General features: G+C 42.4%; 2 protein-coding genes across 3 annotated transcripts; one reads left to right on the forward strand and one right to left on the reverse strand.

Annotated features, from left to right (window-relative positions):
• The first annotated feature begins 1,098 nt into the window (after window positions 1–1,098).
• On the forward strand, window positions 1,099–7,259 carry wdr20a (WD repeat domain 20a). Of its 2 annotated transcripts, XM_056295732.1 has the most exons (4): window positions 1,099–1,369; window positions 3,021–3,203; window positions 3,815–5,164; window positions 6,141–7,259. In XM_056295732.1, the coding sequence occupies exons 1-4, from the start codon at window positions 1,118–1,120 to the stop codon at window positions 6,192–6,194; spliced, it is 1,839 nt and encodes a 612-aa protein (XP_056151707.1). In that variant the 5' UTR covers window positions 1,099–1,117; the 3' UTR covers window positions 6,195–7,259. The 2 variants fall into 2 exon arrangements, with proteins under 2 accessions (XP_056151707.1, XP_056151708.1); XM_056295733.1 differs by lacking the exon at window positions 3,815–5,164 and having other exon boundaries at window positions 6,141–7,258.
• A 2,486-nt stretch (window positions 7,260–9,745) lies between these two features.
• Window positions 9,746–15,395, reverse strand: LOC130126765 (MAPK/MAK/MRK overlapping kinase-like). Its single transcript, XM_056296391.1, has 13 exons — window positions 15,215–15,395; window positions 14,412–14,526; window positions 13,843–13,932; window positions 13,650–13,720; window positions 13,292–13,370; window positions 13,132–13,180; window positions 12,860–13,038; window position 12,216; window positions 11,829–11,929; window positions 11,491–11,664; window positions 10,746–10,905; window positions 10,324–10,521; window positions 9,746–10,022 (listed from the first exon to the last, which is right to left on the reverse strand). The coding sequence occupies exons 1-13, from the start codon at window positions 15,393–15,395 to the stop codon at window positions 9,945–9,947; spliced, it is 1,476 nt and encodes a 491-aa protein (XP_056152366.1). The 3' UTR covers window positions 9,746–9,944.
• Between the last annotated feature and the right edge of the window lie 225 nt (window positions 15,396–15,620).

Here is a 15,620-nt window from a genome sequence, read left to right on the forward strand (position 1 = left end):
TGTAACCTTTCCCACTGGCCAAAAAAAGCCGGATGTTAGCGGGTTTTTTGGCCAGTGGGAAGGGGGTATATCGATGAAACGTTTCTCTCTCAATAAACGCTGTGTTCAGAATAACTGATTGAACTTTCTGTGATTTTCTTACCTGGGTTATTGAGCATGCATAGACACAAGAATCGAGATTATTTTGATATAGTTCGGAATATGCACATGTGGCGCAGTCAATAAGCACAAAGAGTATGCCAACCTCCTTGGATGGGCTCGAAGTACATCCCCAAATCTACCAATATATGTGCATGTGTTTTAACATTATGAACAAAATACCATGGTGCTGGTGTCCGACCACCTTAGGCTGACATCTGACTCAGAATCTGTGCTTGACTCTGCTTTACAGATTTCCTGGTGGAAAACAGAAACTCAATACTTGCAGGCAAATAGGTTATCAACATCTTCCGAATTTTGAGGTGGATGAGCTCTACACACTCCCAGTTCTGCTGAAGATGATGGTTAGATTTAGGGTAGCAATCTTACCATGTTATTTGAAAGTAAGCTTGTCCACACTGCTAGCACCGCGTCCACCCTTGTGAGGTGCTTGCAAAAAGGAAAAAAACAAAACAAAAACAGCATATCAAATGCAGAAAGGCTTTAGATCCACACCTGAGGGATACATTTTAAGATAAAAAAAGTATTCAAAATAAAGAGGGGAAAAAGAACAATTAGTGTACTTATAAATAAATGTCGTCTTACTCGATGCAATGGTACGTCGAACTTTTCAGATGTAAATTCAAATGATGGCTGCTTAACAGTCCATGCAACCTGTTAGGGTCAGTTGAGGGAGTTTCCTTATTTGTACTAGATGACTTTGACGTGCTGCAACTAAAGTATGCCTCACCTGCAGGGAAGTGGACAACTGAAAGAAACACACCATTAAAGTACCAGAATAGTTGACTACGCCAACGACTGGGCCGGTTTCTGCCGAAGTTGACCCGCCAAGCTGACGTCGAAGCACGTTTCAATCAATTAAGCGGCGCCGGTTGGGGGCAAACACGGGATAGACAGGAGCGGACGCCCCCATGCGTCAGATCCGGGCCCGGGGAAAGGATGAACGTTAATTTCAAAGATGGCGGCGGAGGGAGGAGGAGGGAAGGAGATGAACGAAATCAAAACTCAGTTCACCACTCGGGAAGGTGTCTACAAACTCCTCACTCACTCCGAATATAGCCGTCCCAACAGGGTGCCTTTCAACTCGCAAGGCTCCAACCCCGTCAAAGTCTCCTTCGTCAACGTCAACGACCAGTCGGGCAACGGCGACCGGATCTGTTTCAATGTGGGCCGTGAACTATACTTCTACATCTACAAAGGCGTCCGAAAGGTAGGGCGCTAACATGCTAACCACCAGGCTAACGCCAGCGGAGAGCGCACTGTCCGTCAGCATTAGCCGAAGCACCGCCGACTACATGCTCGCGTTTGTCGGTGAACAAGTTTGGCAGGTCCTCGACTTTGAAATGGGATTGACAGACTGTTAGCTTGCAGCTGAAAGCTAGCAGCAGCCGAGGTAGCTAGCGAGCTTTGCGAGCCAGTTCAGAGGGCCCGGGAACTAGATTCTGTCAGCGGTCTGCCGCCCAGTTTTGATCTTTCTGACATACTCTTTTACTATCTAGTCTGGTTCAGCAGCTAGTTTATTTAACCAAAGTTGCCTGGGTGTAAGTGGTTTTTATATTGCTCGGGTTTCGTGTAGATTTGGATCCGTCATGTAAGACCGCTGGACGCACACACCTGTCGACGCCCCAAGACTGACAGGTGTCCAGATCAGTGTTGTAGATTTAGTGCCCGATCATACAACGTGGATTGCTTACTGATGGGATAGCTACCTAACATATAGTATAGCTTCAAAATAAAGCCAATCAATCGTACGACGGGGTGCGATTTGAGGGAAGTCTAAGGATAAATTGCTTGTATGACTTAGTGAATTTGATGGCTTATGCCAAGTTGGTGGTGTGGCTAAGTGAAACGGAAGGTGGAGCAGGAAGTGTGTGTCTGACTCTGACCAGAATTTGTGTAGTGATGATGGACCTGGTGCAGCAGGTCTATGGCTGCAGGTGTTTGGTAAAAAGTAGGAGGCTCTTGCAGACAGTAGTAAATAAAACACATTGCTCAAATAGACAGCTGGGCCGTATCCCACACTGGTAAATAACCCAAATGTCCTCTATGTTCACCCTCAAAGAGGTCACAACACTGTTGACAAGGATTTGACCATTGGTGACATTTTATTTTAGTGTGTGGTGGTAACATGGCCCAACGTCAGATATACCATAGATAAACATATTTTTGCTTACTATTGTGCATGGAAACAACTGACGAGGCTTGTATTTGTTGAGCTGGACAAGGTCCTTGAGTTTACTGTTTGATATAATTTGCAAAGGCACTAACCATGACTAGAAATACTTCAATATTATATCCAACAATACAGGGAGGAACCACTGAGTCATCATCTTCCACTGGGTATTTCTAGGTATTTTCCATTCTGCGGAAGGTGTAAACTGGAAATCATTAACCAATGGGCCTGTATGCTGATTGTCCATATGCCCAGGGCATTTTGTATACTTCAGCCTGTCCTGGTTACCCTAGTACTGAAAGCATACTGGGCTCCCTACCATGACAGGCCCTGTCCCTCAACCCTTATTTATAATTCTTTTTACTACCCCCCCCCCCACACACACACACAGGATACACTTGTCAAGAGGTCTTGTTAAGTTCCAGTCAGGTTTAGACAGCTTTTTGATAAGTATTCCTTTGATGTCAGTCTTGGACCTATTTCTTTTAAGAGGACTTTAACAAGAACTAGTGTTTTGCTGTCACATTGCTATCGCCTCAGTAAATGAACCTCTATCTTTTGTCTCTCATGTCAGCATTCCTATCTTTCAAGAAAAGGACCATAAATATAGTTTTAGGCAAATCTCTGAAAGGCTAAAGCCTTCCTTTTTGTGAGCTCACCGAATTGGTGTGTTTGTACTCGACAACAGGCTGCTGACCTGAGCAAACCTATAGACAAACGGATCTACAAGGGAACGCAGCCCACCTGCCATGACTTCAACCACCTAACAGCCACAGCAGAGAGTGTGTCCCTGCTGGTGGGTTTCTCAGCGGGGCAAGTGCAGCTCATTGACCCCATCAAGAAGGAGACGAGCAAACTCTTCAATGAGGAAGTAAGCCCGCAGGGGGGTGGGGGGGTAGACAAGGTCACTTGCAATCCTGTAGTGTTGAATGGTATAGGCGATCCATTCTTACGGAATGGCATTCTCACTGTTCACTAACGCAAATGGAGACTTTTACTAATAAATAATTTGACTTAATTAAGTCAATTTAATTATGACATTTCTTCATCTTAACATCTATTCAACCAATTTGTTTTTAGGGCTAGGGGTAGGGTTACTAATGCCAATTCATAAACATTGACACTGACTATCAATGTCTGACTGTCAGTGTCACTGTGTTTTTGGTCAGTGGAGGAAAACAACTGAGCCATAAACAGTTTTTTCTCCATCAGAGAGAGCGAACATTGTTCTGTGAGTGGAAAAACTGTGAATACTAATTTGTTATATTTTGATTTCTGATTTGTTACTTGTGGCTGTAAGGTATTGATTTCTTTATAATGGGTAAATTCTTTGATACTGATACTCTACATCAGCCTCTTACAGCCAGATGTGATTCTAGCACTGGTATCACTGGAAACTTTATTTTTAACTTGAAAATATTCATATATATCTCCTGACTATATAACCTTACACTGTCTTTTTCCCTTCACCCCCCACCCTAGAGACTAATTGACAAGTCCAGAGTAACGTGTGTCAAATGGGTGCCAGGCTCCGAGAGCCTATTCCTTGTCTCTCATGCCAGTGGGAGCATGTACCTGTACAATGTGGAGCACACCTGTGGCACCACAGCACCACATTACCAGCTCCTCAAACAGGGAGAGAACTATTCTGTGCACACTTGTAAGAGCAAGTCCACGCGGAACCCTCTTCTCAAATGGACAGTGGGTGAGGGGGCGCTGAATGAGTTTGCTTTCTCCCCTGATGGGAAGTTCCTGGCCTGCGTAAGCCAAGATGGCTTCTTAAGGGTGTTCAACTTTGACGCTGTGGAGCTACACGGCACCATGAAGAGCTATTTTGGTGGCTTGTTGTGTGTGTGCTGGAGCCCTGACGGAAAGTACATAGTTGCAGGTGGAGAGGATGACCTAGTGACTGTGTGGTCATTTCTGGACTGCCGGGTCATCGCCCGAGGTCACGGGCACAAGTCATGGGTGAGTGTGGTGGCGTTTGACCACTACACTACCAGTGTAGAGGAGACTGACCCTATGGAGTTCAGTGGCAGCGATGAGGACTTCCAGGATCAGATGATCCACTTTGGACGAGACCGGGCCAACAGCACACAGTCCCGGCTCTCCAAGCGCAACTCTACAGATAGCCGGCCTGTTAGTGTTACGTACCGGTTTGGCTCAGTGGGCCAGGACACTCAATTGTGCCTGTGGGACCTCACAGAGGACATCCTCTTCCCCCACCTGCCTCTGTCGCGGACACGAACACACACTAACGTTATGAACGCAACCAGCCCCCCGGCAGGTGCCACAATAATCACTAACACCCCTAACAATGCTACTAATGGAAACAACAGTGGTGCCATTACACCTGGCATAAACTCCGTCTCAATGACATTACCACGCTCCAACAGTCTACCACACTCGGCCAGCTCCACCACTACTGCAAACAGTACCAATAAGGCCGGCAGCGGTGGAGGCATTGGTGGAATCGGTAGCGGTATTATGGACAGTGCCATCGCCACAGGTGTGAGCAAGTTTGCCACACTGTCGCTCCACGACAGGAAAGAACGTCACCATGAGAAGGACCACAAACGAAACCACAGCATGGGCCACATCAGTAGCAAGAGCAGTGACAAGCTCAATCTGCTGACCAAAACCAAAACAGACCCTGCTAAGACTCTGGGTACTCTGCTGTGTCCACGCATGGAGGATGTGCCCCTTCTTGAGCCCCTCATCTGTAAAAAGATAGCACATGAGAGACTGACTGTACTCATATTTTTAGAGGACTGTTTAGTGACTGCTTGTCAGGAGGGATTTATTTGCACATGGGCGAGGCCAGGCAAAGTGGTAAGTTCTTTTTGATGTGGAAAATGTGTGAAATCAAACACAAATGTGCCGTTTGTCATCTTTTTGGGTGTCCCAAAATCAGTTGATGGGATGTAACTGGGCAACAAGATATATTCTGAAATCTTATATAAACTGTGGACATTTGCAGTAGCATTTTTAGGTGTAGAGTCATCCAACTGTCAGATAGACTTTGCAAGGAGGCAAAAGTAGTTGTCTTAATATGTCAAACTTTACTTTTAAGAATTTCTGCTGTTCCAGACAAAACCTGTTAGCTCTGAGTTTCAAAGACGAGCAATGCTAAGAAGATATACAATTCACACTGATTTGGAGGACTTCGTAAACCTATGAGGAAGAGGAGACATTGATCCCTACGAAGTGTATTCCTTTTGCATAAATATCCCACAATGCGTAGTTGCAGAGCTGAGAAAGCTGGTTGTCAGTCATTTGCGCTCAGCTGTATTGCAAAGGGCTCTGTATTTGCCAAACAAGTCTCAGCAACGTCTGTGGCAAACTCTTAGAACATAATATGTCTGCATTGTTGTATACATACATATTGTCTGTGTTTTAGAGGATTTGCCTACGCAAGACACTAGAATACATAGCCTCTGTATGTAGAAGTTTTATCAAGAAGCAGTGTACAGCACTCTAAAGAGTAGCCAGTCCGGTGAGACTACTGCCAATAATGACCCAGTCCTAAGCATTTAAAGCTTCAAAGTGCCCTAGGCAAGCAATCCTCTCAAAGACAGTATTACCCTCACATTCTACACTCAGCATCCACGTGGACCGCTCTGCACAGGCCTTTCATTAAACCCAAGGGGAGAGGGCAGGACAGAGGGGCAAGAGGAAAACTTTTTAATGAGCTATTTGTTGCTTGTTTTTTTTTCTTCCTTTTTCTTTCTTTCTTTTCTTTTTTCTTTTTTCTTTTTTTGCTTTGTAAACTTTCCCAATGCAAATCTCCTTGTTTTCCTTTTTTCAGGGTTTATTGTCATCCCAAAACCAAGCCAGCTCTCCCAGTGGAACAGTAGTATAGCCACAATATTTCTGCTGCTAAAGAACCCTGCAACCCAGAGTCTGATGCTGCTCTTCACCCCGCAAGCATTGCAAGTTTTTTTTTCTCCTTTTTATACCCCATCCCCTCCCTGGTTATATTAATTGCTTTTCTATTATTTTCATTTGTCATTCACTTGACCTAGAGGAGGAATGAAGCAAGAAAGGATGCAGTGCAATTTTGGAGGATTGCGCTAATGTCTCTGGAATTTTAACACATTTTAGAATTTGTGTATCTTTTCTATCACACGCAGATCTCACCTGACTGTTTTTTTCCCCCTCCCCCCCTCTGGATTTCAAGCTTGGCTTTGTTAGATGCAAACCAGTCAATTGAGGCTTGCCATTAAAGGGACAGTTCCTTCAATTTTCATAATCTGTTAACCCTTTTTTTTAACCTAGCCTAGTTTCAGAGGCTAAGAGTTACTGACTAAATATGCACATTGAGCGAACTGTCCTAACCAAGTGTGTGGGCATCTTAAGAATTTGCATCCATCCACATTCATGCACCACTTTTTGTCTCTCCAGTAGAATCTCCTCAACAACTTTGCACTGATTTTGTTAGTTATTATGTTTGTTTTTATAATTACATTAATGGAACAAAAAACAAAAAGAGGGCTGAGGACTGCCATGTTGCACTCGGCTTTAACATCCTCAGTCTTTGAAACCTGAATCTCTAAAGCTGGATGCTGCAATCATAGTCTTTTTAAAGAAAAGTTGTTTGCACTTAAATTAGTTTATTAGAAGAAAATGGCTTTACATTTTTGGGTGTGCTCAGAACTCACAGACGGCTAATACAGTAGGCGAAAAAATGATGAAACTATTAAAACCTTTATCTATTGAGCATTTATTTTAATATTATTTCAGATTCAAATCTGCTCTGTATCATAATGTGTATATTGTAATTCAGTTATTTGATGGGGGGGCCTAAGGAAACGACCATTACTCCAGTGGAAGTTTTGTCATTGATAGTTATATTTCTAAAGCCTAAAGTATACATATTAATAATATTAAAATAATCTTGAATACACAGGCTTCTGTTCTTTTTCTTCATGGTTCACTCTCATGTACACTTCTTGAATAACAGAGCTACACTGGAATAAAATGTTTTTCTCAGTCAAAAAATGTGCTGAAGTTGAACATAAGGGGCTGTCAAAAATTGAAGTCCTTAATGTTCAGGAAGTCTACGGTTGAAATTTGCTTTCCTCAGCTTAGCACACGGTCCCCCCCCCCCCCCACCACCACAGCCACAGAAATGATTTGAGAAGAAAGGTGGAGGTTCAGATCCTCTTTCTACTACTTTAAAATAGATTTAATGAGTGGGCAGATGAAAGCTGCAAAGACTTGAGAAAATAATCCCCAATTCTTTAAAGTCTATTTGCTATCCACTGACAGCAATAACCCTTCAACGCAGCCCTTCCACATTTAGAAACATGGATTAACAACCATCAGGGTTTTTTCCACTTGAAACAACTACAGCTAAGTTTTAATGTACTTTATTTTGTGATTTCCAATCATTGTCGATGCCGTAAGAGTTCAGTGACTACATTGACTCAAATAGGTGAAGCAAGCAAAAAAAATATTTGAGCCCCCCCCCTCTTTTTTTCCCCCAAAATTGTACTTGGCCAATTATCCCACTCTTCCGAGCCGTTCCAGTCGCTGCTCCACCCCCTCTGCCAATCCGGGGAGGGCTGCAGACTACCACATGCCTCCTCCGATACATGTGGAGTCGCCAGCCACTTCTTTTTCCCCTGACATTGAGGAGTTTTGCACGTGGGATGATCACACTATTTCCCCCCAGTTCCCCCTCCCCCCCGAACAGGTGCCCTGACCGACCAGAGGAGGCGCTAGTGCAGTGACCAGGACACATACGCACATCTGGTTTCCCACCCGCAGACATGGCCAATTGGGTCTGTAGGGACGCCTGACCAAGCTGGAGGTAACACGGGGATTCGAACCGGCGGTCCCCGTGTTGGTAGGCAACGGAATAGACCGCCATACCACCCGCATACCCGAAGCAAACAATGTTAATAACATTTTACATGTCACACTTCACATGGAAAAAAAAAAAGATTCTCATGAATTTATCCTTACCAAAGCTTTTGTCATGAATTTGTGCAGATAGTTTTTCAACTTAAGTTTGGAGTAACTGCATTTACCACAGGTAAATGAAAACGGGGCAAATGAGACATGATGCATTTCTCTCTCTGAATGTCCCATACAAAGTGCAGATTGAGTCACAGTCCATTTTGATGAGTATCCGAAACTGAATGAAATGGTAAAGCATGTCTCATGTTGACATATCTAACCACTGGTATTGGCTATATATCCATCCATCCATCCATCCATTATCCAAACGCAATGTATGTGAAGAAATGATAGTTCTGAAGCACTTAATGTGAATATTTTTGCTGTGTATTTCTGTACAGCAGGATTAATGCCCTTCATACCAAAGAGTTAATTTACAGCACCGGGACAGTGGCAAACCATCACCAGTCTTCTATTCTGGCTTTTCTTTGGAATCACAAAGGTACCCTTTATCTTAAATTAATACCTCTGAAGTCCCTCACAGTAGAACTAATGTGAATATTCCCCTTGTTCAGTTTTTATCAAAGGTTCATTTTGGAATGTAAGCAGATGTGAAAGACATAGGATTATATAACACATCAGTCATAACTAAAATGCAAAAACTGACTCCCGACATTTGACAGGACCCCAGTACAGGGGAGATAGCACTGCATTTGACGCTGCAAAGTGGTCATGTTTTGTTGTTGCAATAATAACTGCCAAATTGATACATTTTCATGACTGAATTTCTTTATATTATTTCTGAAACATATCTGCCAACCCAGTATCACATTTTTTGGTGCTCATAGTCATGAAAATTAATCTATTGAATCGTGTCCCGGAGGCATGATGGTTTGACTTTATTCATGCTACACAGAACAAAATTTAAACCCATGCATTTTAAATGGGAGCATTTCTCAGACTTTTTTTGTGCTGGGCTGAATTTTTTTTTTTTTTAATTTCCCATGACTGAACAACATTTAAACCAATGCATTTCAACTGGGAGATTTTCTACTACTTTAGAAGGGGTGGGGGCAGTCGCCAGAATAAAATGTTGATATTTTACGTTTCAGCAAACCACAGATACATTAAAATCTCGACATATCTGAACCACAAAAAAAAAAAAGTTTCATATTGACATTTCAACTTATAGCCAATGTTGGTGGAGCCTGCGCCCACGTTACGTGACTGTCAAGTCTCTGTCTGCGAAAAGAAAAAAAAGGCTTACATTCCTTTTATTCTAATTGGAAAATGCAATATTTTAAGAGTTTCGGTGTTAAATGCATTTTGATAACATTTCTAGCGAGGAATGTGCTTTTAATTTTCATAATCTTTGTTCAGTGAATGTATGATTTTTAGTTTGTTAGTTGTTACAAAGATTCTTTGAAGTTTCGCCCGAAAATTGTTGGAACGCAACGTTTCTGACATTGAACACAACCCCAAAACACGTTTCTACAGTACTTACTAAAATATCCTAAATAAATCAACATTTGTATGCTTTCTTCAAATAAACCACATAAAAACAGTGTAATTTATGTTTCGGCTGCAGTATATATTTGATATATTCTGGTGAAAGCAGATGAAAGTGGAGTATTTACACCAGTGCAGCAGATCTCCCATCTACCGTACACAGTTCGTGGAAGGTGTTTACTTATATTTTGGCCCTCAGTCAGTAGCCTCCATGTTTCCTGCCCAAAGGTGGCATGTAGTAGGTCTTAAAGGCTGTATGGTGTGGCTCATCCCTGGGCTGTGGAGAGGGAATCCAAAATAAATGCAAAGTCACTGCACACGTGTAGAAAAACCACATTCTACTTTTTATTTTTTAAACCCAAAAACATTCTCCAGAAATATTTTTTCCACAGCATTATACAAAAACTTGGCAACACGTCTCATCTCTACATGTAAGTCTACATGAGTTTTACTTTTTTGTCTTTCTTAGGGCATCTTAGTGCCCTCTGTAGATCTGTCTCCCAGGATGCTACAGTGATTCTGATTTGATTAACCAGTGAGCAAAAGCCTTATGCATTCTCTGGTGTCTGTGTGTTTACCTTGGCCAACCGTGACTGGCACTTTTTGGATGTGATGGCTGGCAGCGAGCCCCTGTGAGTGATGGTCAGTGGAGGCAAAGTGGAAACTGGGTAGGAGATCTGTGGTCCTGGTATCACCATGTTAAGCTTGGGTAATTCAGTTTTGTAATGAGGGTTGTTCCGTCTGATGAGGGGCTCTGCTATATGTTTTATGGTGTGCTGCAGAGAGGAAAGTTGGAAGCAGTTATAAGTCAGATAATTCGATATTTGTTCTATATTGTTATTAGCGTACCATAATACTACCAAGGGTGCTTCCAATTTTTTGCGGGCATTTCACTTCGTCTATTACTTTGATTTCTTTTAAGGTTGAGAATCAGCGAACGTTAATTCAGCCTTCAGATGTTAAACTCGTGGCTTAATTGAGTTATATGGGCTTGACTCACGCTCAATAAAGGCGTTTGTCTTGCATTTCTTCCCCTTGCTTGTCTGCCATGTCTAGCTGCCCGCCAGATGTGGTCAACGAAATTGGGTGTCCCTTTGCTTTGTCCTCCATCCGCTCTCCCAATTGTTCTGAGAAGGGTCTCCGCTCTCTTTTCTGTCATCCTGGGGAAACAAGCAATAGGAATGTCTTTATGCATGCTCAATAATCCAGGTAAGAAAATCAAAGAAGGTTGAATCAGATCATCTGCTCAATAAGCAGATGAACTGATTCAGTAAACTTTGTTGAGTAGATGAACGGAGTCACTAAACGTATCCAGATGAACTGATTCAACCTTCTTTGAAGCAATAGGAAGACCAGCAATGATTTTTCTTGTAAGACCCAGGGTACAGCTGCTGTAACAAAAACACACAGGCTCACTGTACAAGCAGAAACCATACCCTGGAACTTGAAGGAAAACATATTTGGTGACGGTTTATTGCAGATGGGGTCATCTCTAAAAATTGCTTCCCTGGAATTTAGTTTAGTTGTTTTTCTCAAGGGACATGCATGCAAAAACAAAAAAAAAACTTTTCAAGTTTGGCATGGTGCCTTGGCTATCCAATATCTAATAGTGGGGGAAATGTTATCCATCTATTACAAAAACTTGGGGAAAAAAAAGGAAATATAAATTAGACGACATGACACCAATGACATGCTTCAAAATACTTATGATTCCTATAAAAACAAATATATTTAAAGGAACTTGCCTGATGTCTCTGAAATATGCGTGGTTGAGGGCTGTCTCTGCAGAGATGCGCTCATCAGAATCGTAGGCAAGCATCTGGTAGAGCAGTGACAGAGCTGGTGCTGGGCAGTCAGGGATCAGCCGGGAGAGACCACTCCCTTTTCTCGGGGGGAAGTCAAAACGCACCACCCTAGACCTGCCAGACAGTGGGATATGACTTAAGTTGTAGCTAATATTTGTTTTTTCATTGAACCAGAATGGAATAGGTTTGATCTGATCAGCACTAACAAGTGATTCTTCTCTAATGAGGAGATGAAGCATTCAGCACAATATAGCGGCCAGGCAAAAATGTGAGCTTACTGTTTGAATTTCTGAAGGAGACTACAGTCTGGTGTTCCCAACACATCATGAATCTTGGCAACCTGGTCCAATTCATTGGTTCCAGGAACAGAGGGTTTAAGCTGAAATATATAGCCAAGTGATGATCTGTCTGTGACAACAAATGTATTCAGTGCTTGAAGTGGACAAAATGAAGTGCAGGTGCTCTCCATCCTGGCATTTTGGCATACATATTGGCAAAGCCATAGATATGAAGTTTGGAATTTTTACAGTGAATAAAAGATGCCAAGAGATATTGCTGATGTTCACAACATGTATTTCTGTAATAAAAAGGGGACATGAGTTTCAATTGTAAATTTCAATTAACAAGTTATGCGTAATGGCCAAAACATTGTATTGTCATACTACACTGACTTGGATGTGAAAATAATACAAGGTTCTTTTAAATAAATTAATTAGAGTAAAAAATAAGACTAAATAAAAAAAACGAAATGTAAAATAAGAATATTTCATCAGGGTTTTTGGAATAATGAATCATAGGACAGCAGTACATAAGACTGGAATTAAACATGGTGCAATCTGGGTAATGAAGTCCTTTGGTTTCACATTTAACGAGGCCCCACTGAAATGAAGAGCTATGGACTCCAACAGATCACAGTGACTTTTGAAGGAGAGAGCAAGTCAGGGAGATGAGTGGCAGTACAAAAGAAAAAGGTCCTGTATTCCTGGTAGCAAAATGTAGATGTGCTGGTAAGGTGTTTGCTAGTCCTGGCCCACTTCAAGAACTCAATGTAGTCAAATGCTATTTGGTAGACATTTGCTGATGCCTTCAATTGCAAATAAAAACAGAAAGAGGGCATTTCAAATGCCATCAGATTTCAGAAAATAGAGTAATTGTTTCATAGTTATTTATATCTGGCTTAAAGTTGAACTTGACATCGACTCATAATCCCTCCAACAATCATGTTGCCATCCTAATAATGCCATCCTAATCAGTGGGCTCATTTAAATGCTACAGTTCAAACACCACAACCTCCTCTTGTAAAATTTACCTGATTATCTCAAAGAAGACACAACCAGCACTCCAGATGTCCATTGTTAAGCTGTAGTATCCGTCAGTGAGGAGACACTCGGGGGCCCTGTACCAGCGTGTGGAGATGTACTCTGTGTGAGGGGGCTTTGAGTACACACTCCTACATGAGCCAAAGTCTCCAAGTTTCAGGATGTCTTGCTACAAAGTTATACAAAATCAAGTATTGTAGTGCACAGTATAGCTAAAAACTGCAATTCCCATAAAGTAAATCATGTGAAATTTGAGACTCACTTTGATTAGAATGTTTTCTGGCTTCACATCTCTGTGGAAGATCCCACAGCTGTAATAATGGGGGCAAAGGGGTGGCTCAGAATATTTCAATTTGATTTTCATGTAGATTTAATTTTGCCATTTCATCTGCACCTGGACTGTACCTCCTTTGTATACTTGCCTGTGCATATGTTCAAGTGACTTACAAAGCTGGTACATGTAGTGTTTGACTGTATTCTCAGGAAGTGGGCTTTGTCTCCCTGCAAACAATCAATCAATCAATCAATCAGTCGAGCTGCATTTTTATAGCGCTTTTCTAGCTGCAACAGCCACTCACCAAAGGAACATCAATAATAGTCCGTCCTCGTTCCAAATGACTTGACACATCTTCTCAACTATTTAGCTTCCATGTATTATAAATGATTTCTGGTTATTTAGGCAGGATTAATGTTTTTACTGGAATGTCATTACAATGTGTCTTAACACTCCCTTGTATGTTTTGAACTTGAATTTTTATTCCTTTATACTTGCACACTCACTTTGTATGAACTCATAAATGTTCATCTCCATCAGTTCACAAATCAAGGACAGGGTTCCTGTTGCTCTGTCACTGAAAAATTTAAGCAGACAGAATTGACATGCCACATACAATTCATTAACAGAGGCTAGTTCAATGTTTTTTTTATAGAGCTCGCAATAGAACAATGATTGGAAAAGCATGACAGTACTCACAATATCAGTTCATGAAGTTGAATAATATTTGCATGTGGGCTCAGTCTCTTCATGGCCTGAACTTCACGTAAGTTGTTGGCCTGTTCCAGACTAAATGAGATGACACGGATGGTTATTTCCGAACTTGTGCTATAGGTGCATACAATACAGGGAACTGCAAACTATATGTAGCACAAGACCTGGCTGCCTCAAATATTTTGTGATTATGATGAACAACATCCATTGGTCTAAAAAAGTGAGAATTGTACGGCAATTTATTCATCATATTCTGCTGATGTAAACTATGGCCATGTGATGGAGTGAGTTTCATAGACAATTTAAAAGTGCGTGGCTAAATTCGAAAATCAGTGTCCTGAGAGCAGTTTCCATGGCAGGTGCAGACATCAGAGCTCATCACTAAAAGGTTTGGAGGCAGAATGCGTCAGTTGACATCAGACTAGACAATCTCCCGAGTGTTTGGTTCGATGGACCAGGAGGTGTCGGGCTGCGGACTCGGGTTTCAAGAGTCCAGGGGTTTCAATGCATTCAACCTGCGTATGTTGGAAACATTTACAGGTTTAAAAACACACCTATTTATTGTCTGCCGCATCGTTTTACACGCGTAGAACTTCCCGTCTTTGAGGCTCTGGGTCTTCACCACCTCTGAAAAGGTGCCCTCGCCGATCTTCTTGATTATCTTGTAGCCTGAACAGGAGGACAAACTGTGAGACTGGGGACAAATCGGGAAAACGGCAAAAACTTAAACCGTTTATGGCAATTGCAGCATGGCACAGATGTAACGAAACGTGTCAAAAAAGAAAAAGAATAGAGCTGTTCGCCATAAAAAAAGAAAAGCCATTTGATAACAGACACGGGGTAACATGTTTTCAGAAATGTGCGTCTGCTTGACTGATATGTCATTTCGGGCGTGTTCAGGTTAAGCGCCAAACGGTTACCGCTAGCAATCCATCGACTTACAATGCATTCTTCAAGGTGGAAACCGCATACGCGTACATTATCTGTAACATGCGTTTGGACATCGCATCCCAGTGTTTTTCATTAACAACGTGCCTTATACGACACTAAGGAAGCAAAAAACAAAAAGGCACGACACACTAATCGGGCTTTGAGGGGGGTAGCCTTAGACCGTTAGCAGAGCCCCTGTTAGCTGACCGTTGCCTTGGTAACCGAGCACGCCTTGCCCTCAACTTTGACCCCAGCTGGATTTGGAGACTAGAGACTCCGACCGGCCATCCAGTCCTCACATCAGACACGATACGGCCAAGACGCAATTCTAGTCGGCAAAACGATGGTGTTTTCGCAGGCCTCCAAATTTGTAAATTATGACAAAACGGGGCTGCGAATATCCCCGAAACTGCGTGTTTTACCCTACCTTTTTTCCAAAGATGGGTGCTGAGCGAGAGCTCGGATGTTTTCCGATGGGGTTGTGAATTGTTGCTCTGCATCTCTATGGAGTGTCCTCCTCTTTTCCACTCGATGTCCGGCGTTTTATGTGCATTTCGCATGCAGGCTCTGTTTTTTACCCCAATAAGCCAGTTTGAATAGTGCATCATTATATCGTACAACCCACACGGAATAACGACAGGCCAACGCTTAATATTTTGAAACAGCCCCTTAAGCTCAGCAGCAGGTCGTGCATTTGAAGCTTCCACTTTGGGAGCATCAAATGCACATCATATCACCCTACATATCTGCGCAGGTTGCGCGTTTATACGTGGGTATGTGTGTGACTACATGTACTGTGCTTTAGGTTCGTGCGCTACCCCCGCTCCACCGGC

This window comes from Lampris incognitus, chromosome 16 (assembly GCF_029633865.1).
Source record: "Lampris incognitus isolate fLamInc1 chromosome 16, fLamInc1.hap2, whole genome shotgun sequence".
In the NCBI taxonomy this organism is placed as follows: Eukaryota; Metazoa; Chordata; class Actinopteri; order Lampriformes; family Lampridae; genus Lampris; species Lampris incognitus.

Excerpts from the sequence above, each read along its gene's own strand:
- wdr20a (XM_056295732.1), top strand. The coding sequence starts at position 1,118 with ATGGCGGCGGAGGGAGGAGGAGGGAAGGAGATGAACGAAATCAAAACT. Across the intron at positions 1,370-3,020 it reads TCTACAAAGGCGTCCGAAAG|GCTGCTGACCTGAGCAAACC; the intron begins GTAGGGCGCTAA and ends ACTCGACAACAG. Across the intron at positions 5,165-6,140 it reads GGGCGAGGCCAGGCAAAGTG|GGTTTATTGTCATCCCAAAA; the intron begins GTAAGTTCTTTT and ends TCCTTTTTTCAG.
- LOC130126765 (XM_056296391.1), bottom strand. The coding sequence starts at position 15,395 with ATGATGCACTATTCAAACTGGCTTATTGGGGTAAAAAACAGAGCCTGC. Across the intron at positions 13,181-13,291 it reads TCACTTGAACATATGCACAG|CTGTGGGATCTTCCACAGAG; the intron begins GCAAGTATACAA and ends CCATTATTACAG. Across the intron at positions 11,665-11,828 it reads CTCCTTCAGAAATTCAAACA|GTCTAGGGTGGTGCGTTTTG; the intron begins GTAAGCTCACAT and ends ACTGTCTGGCAG.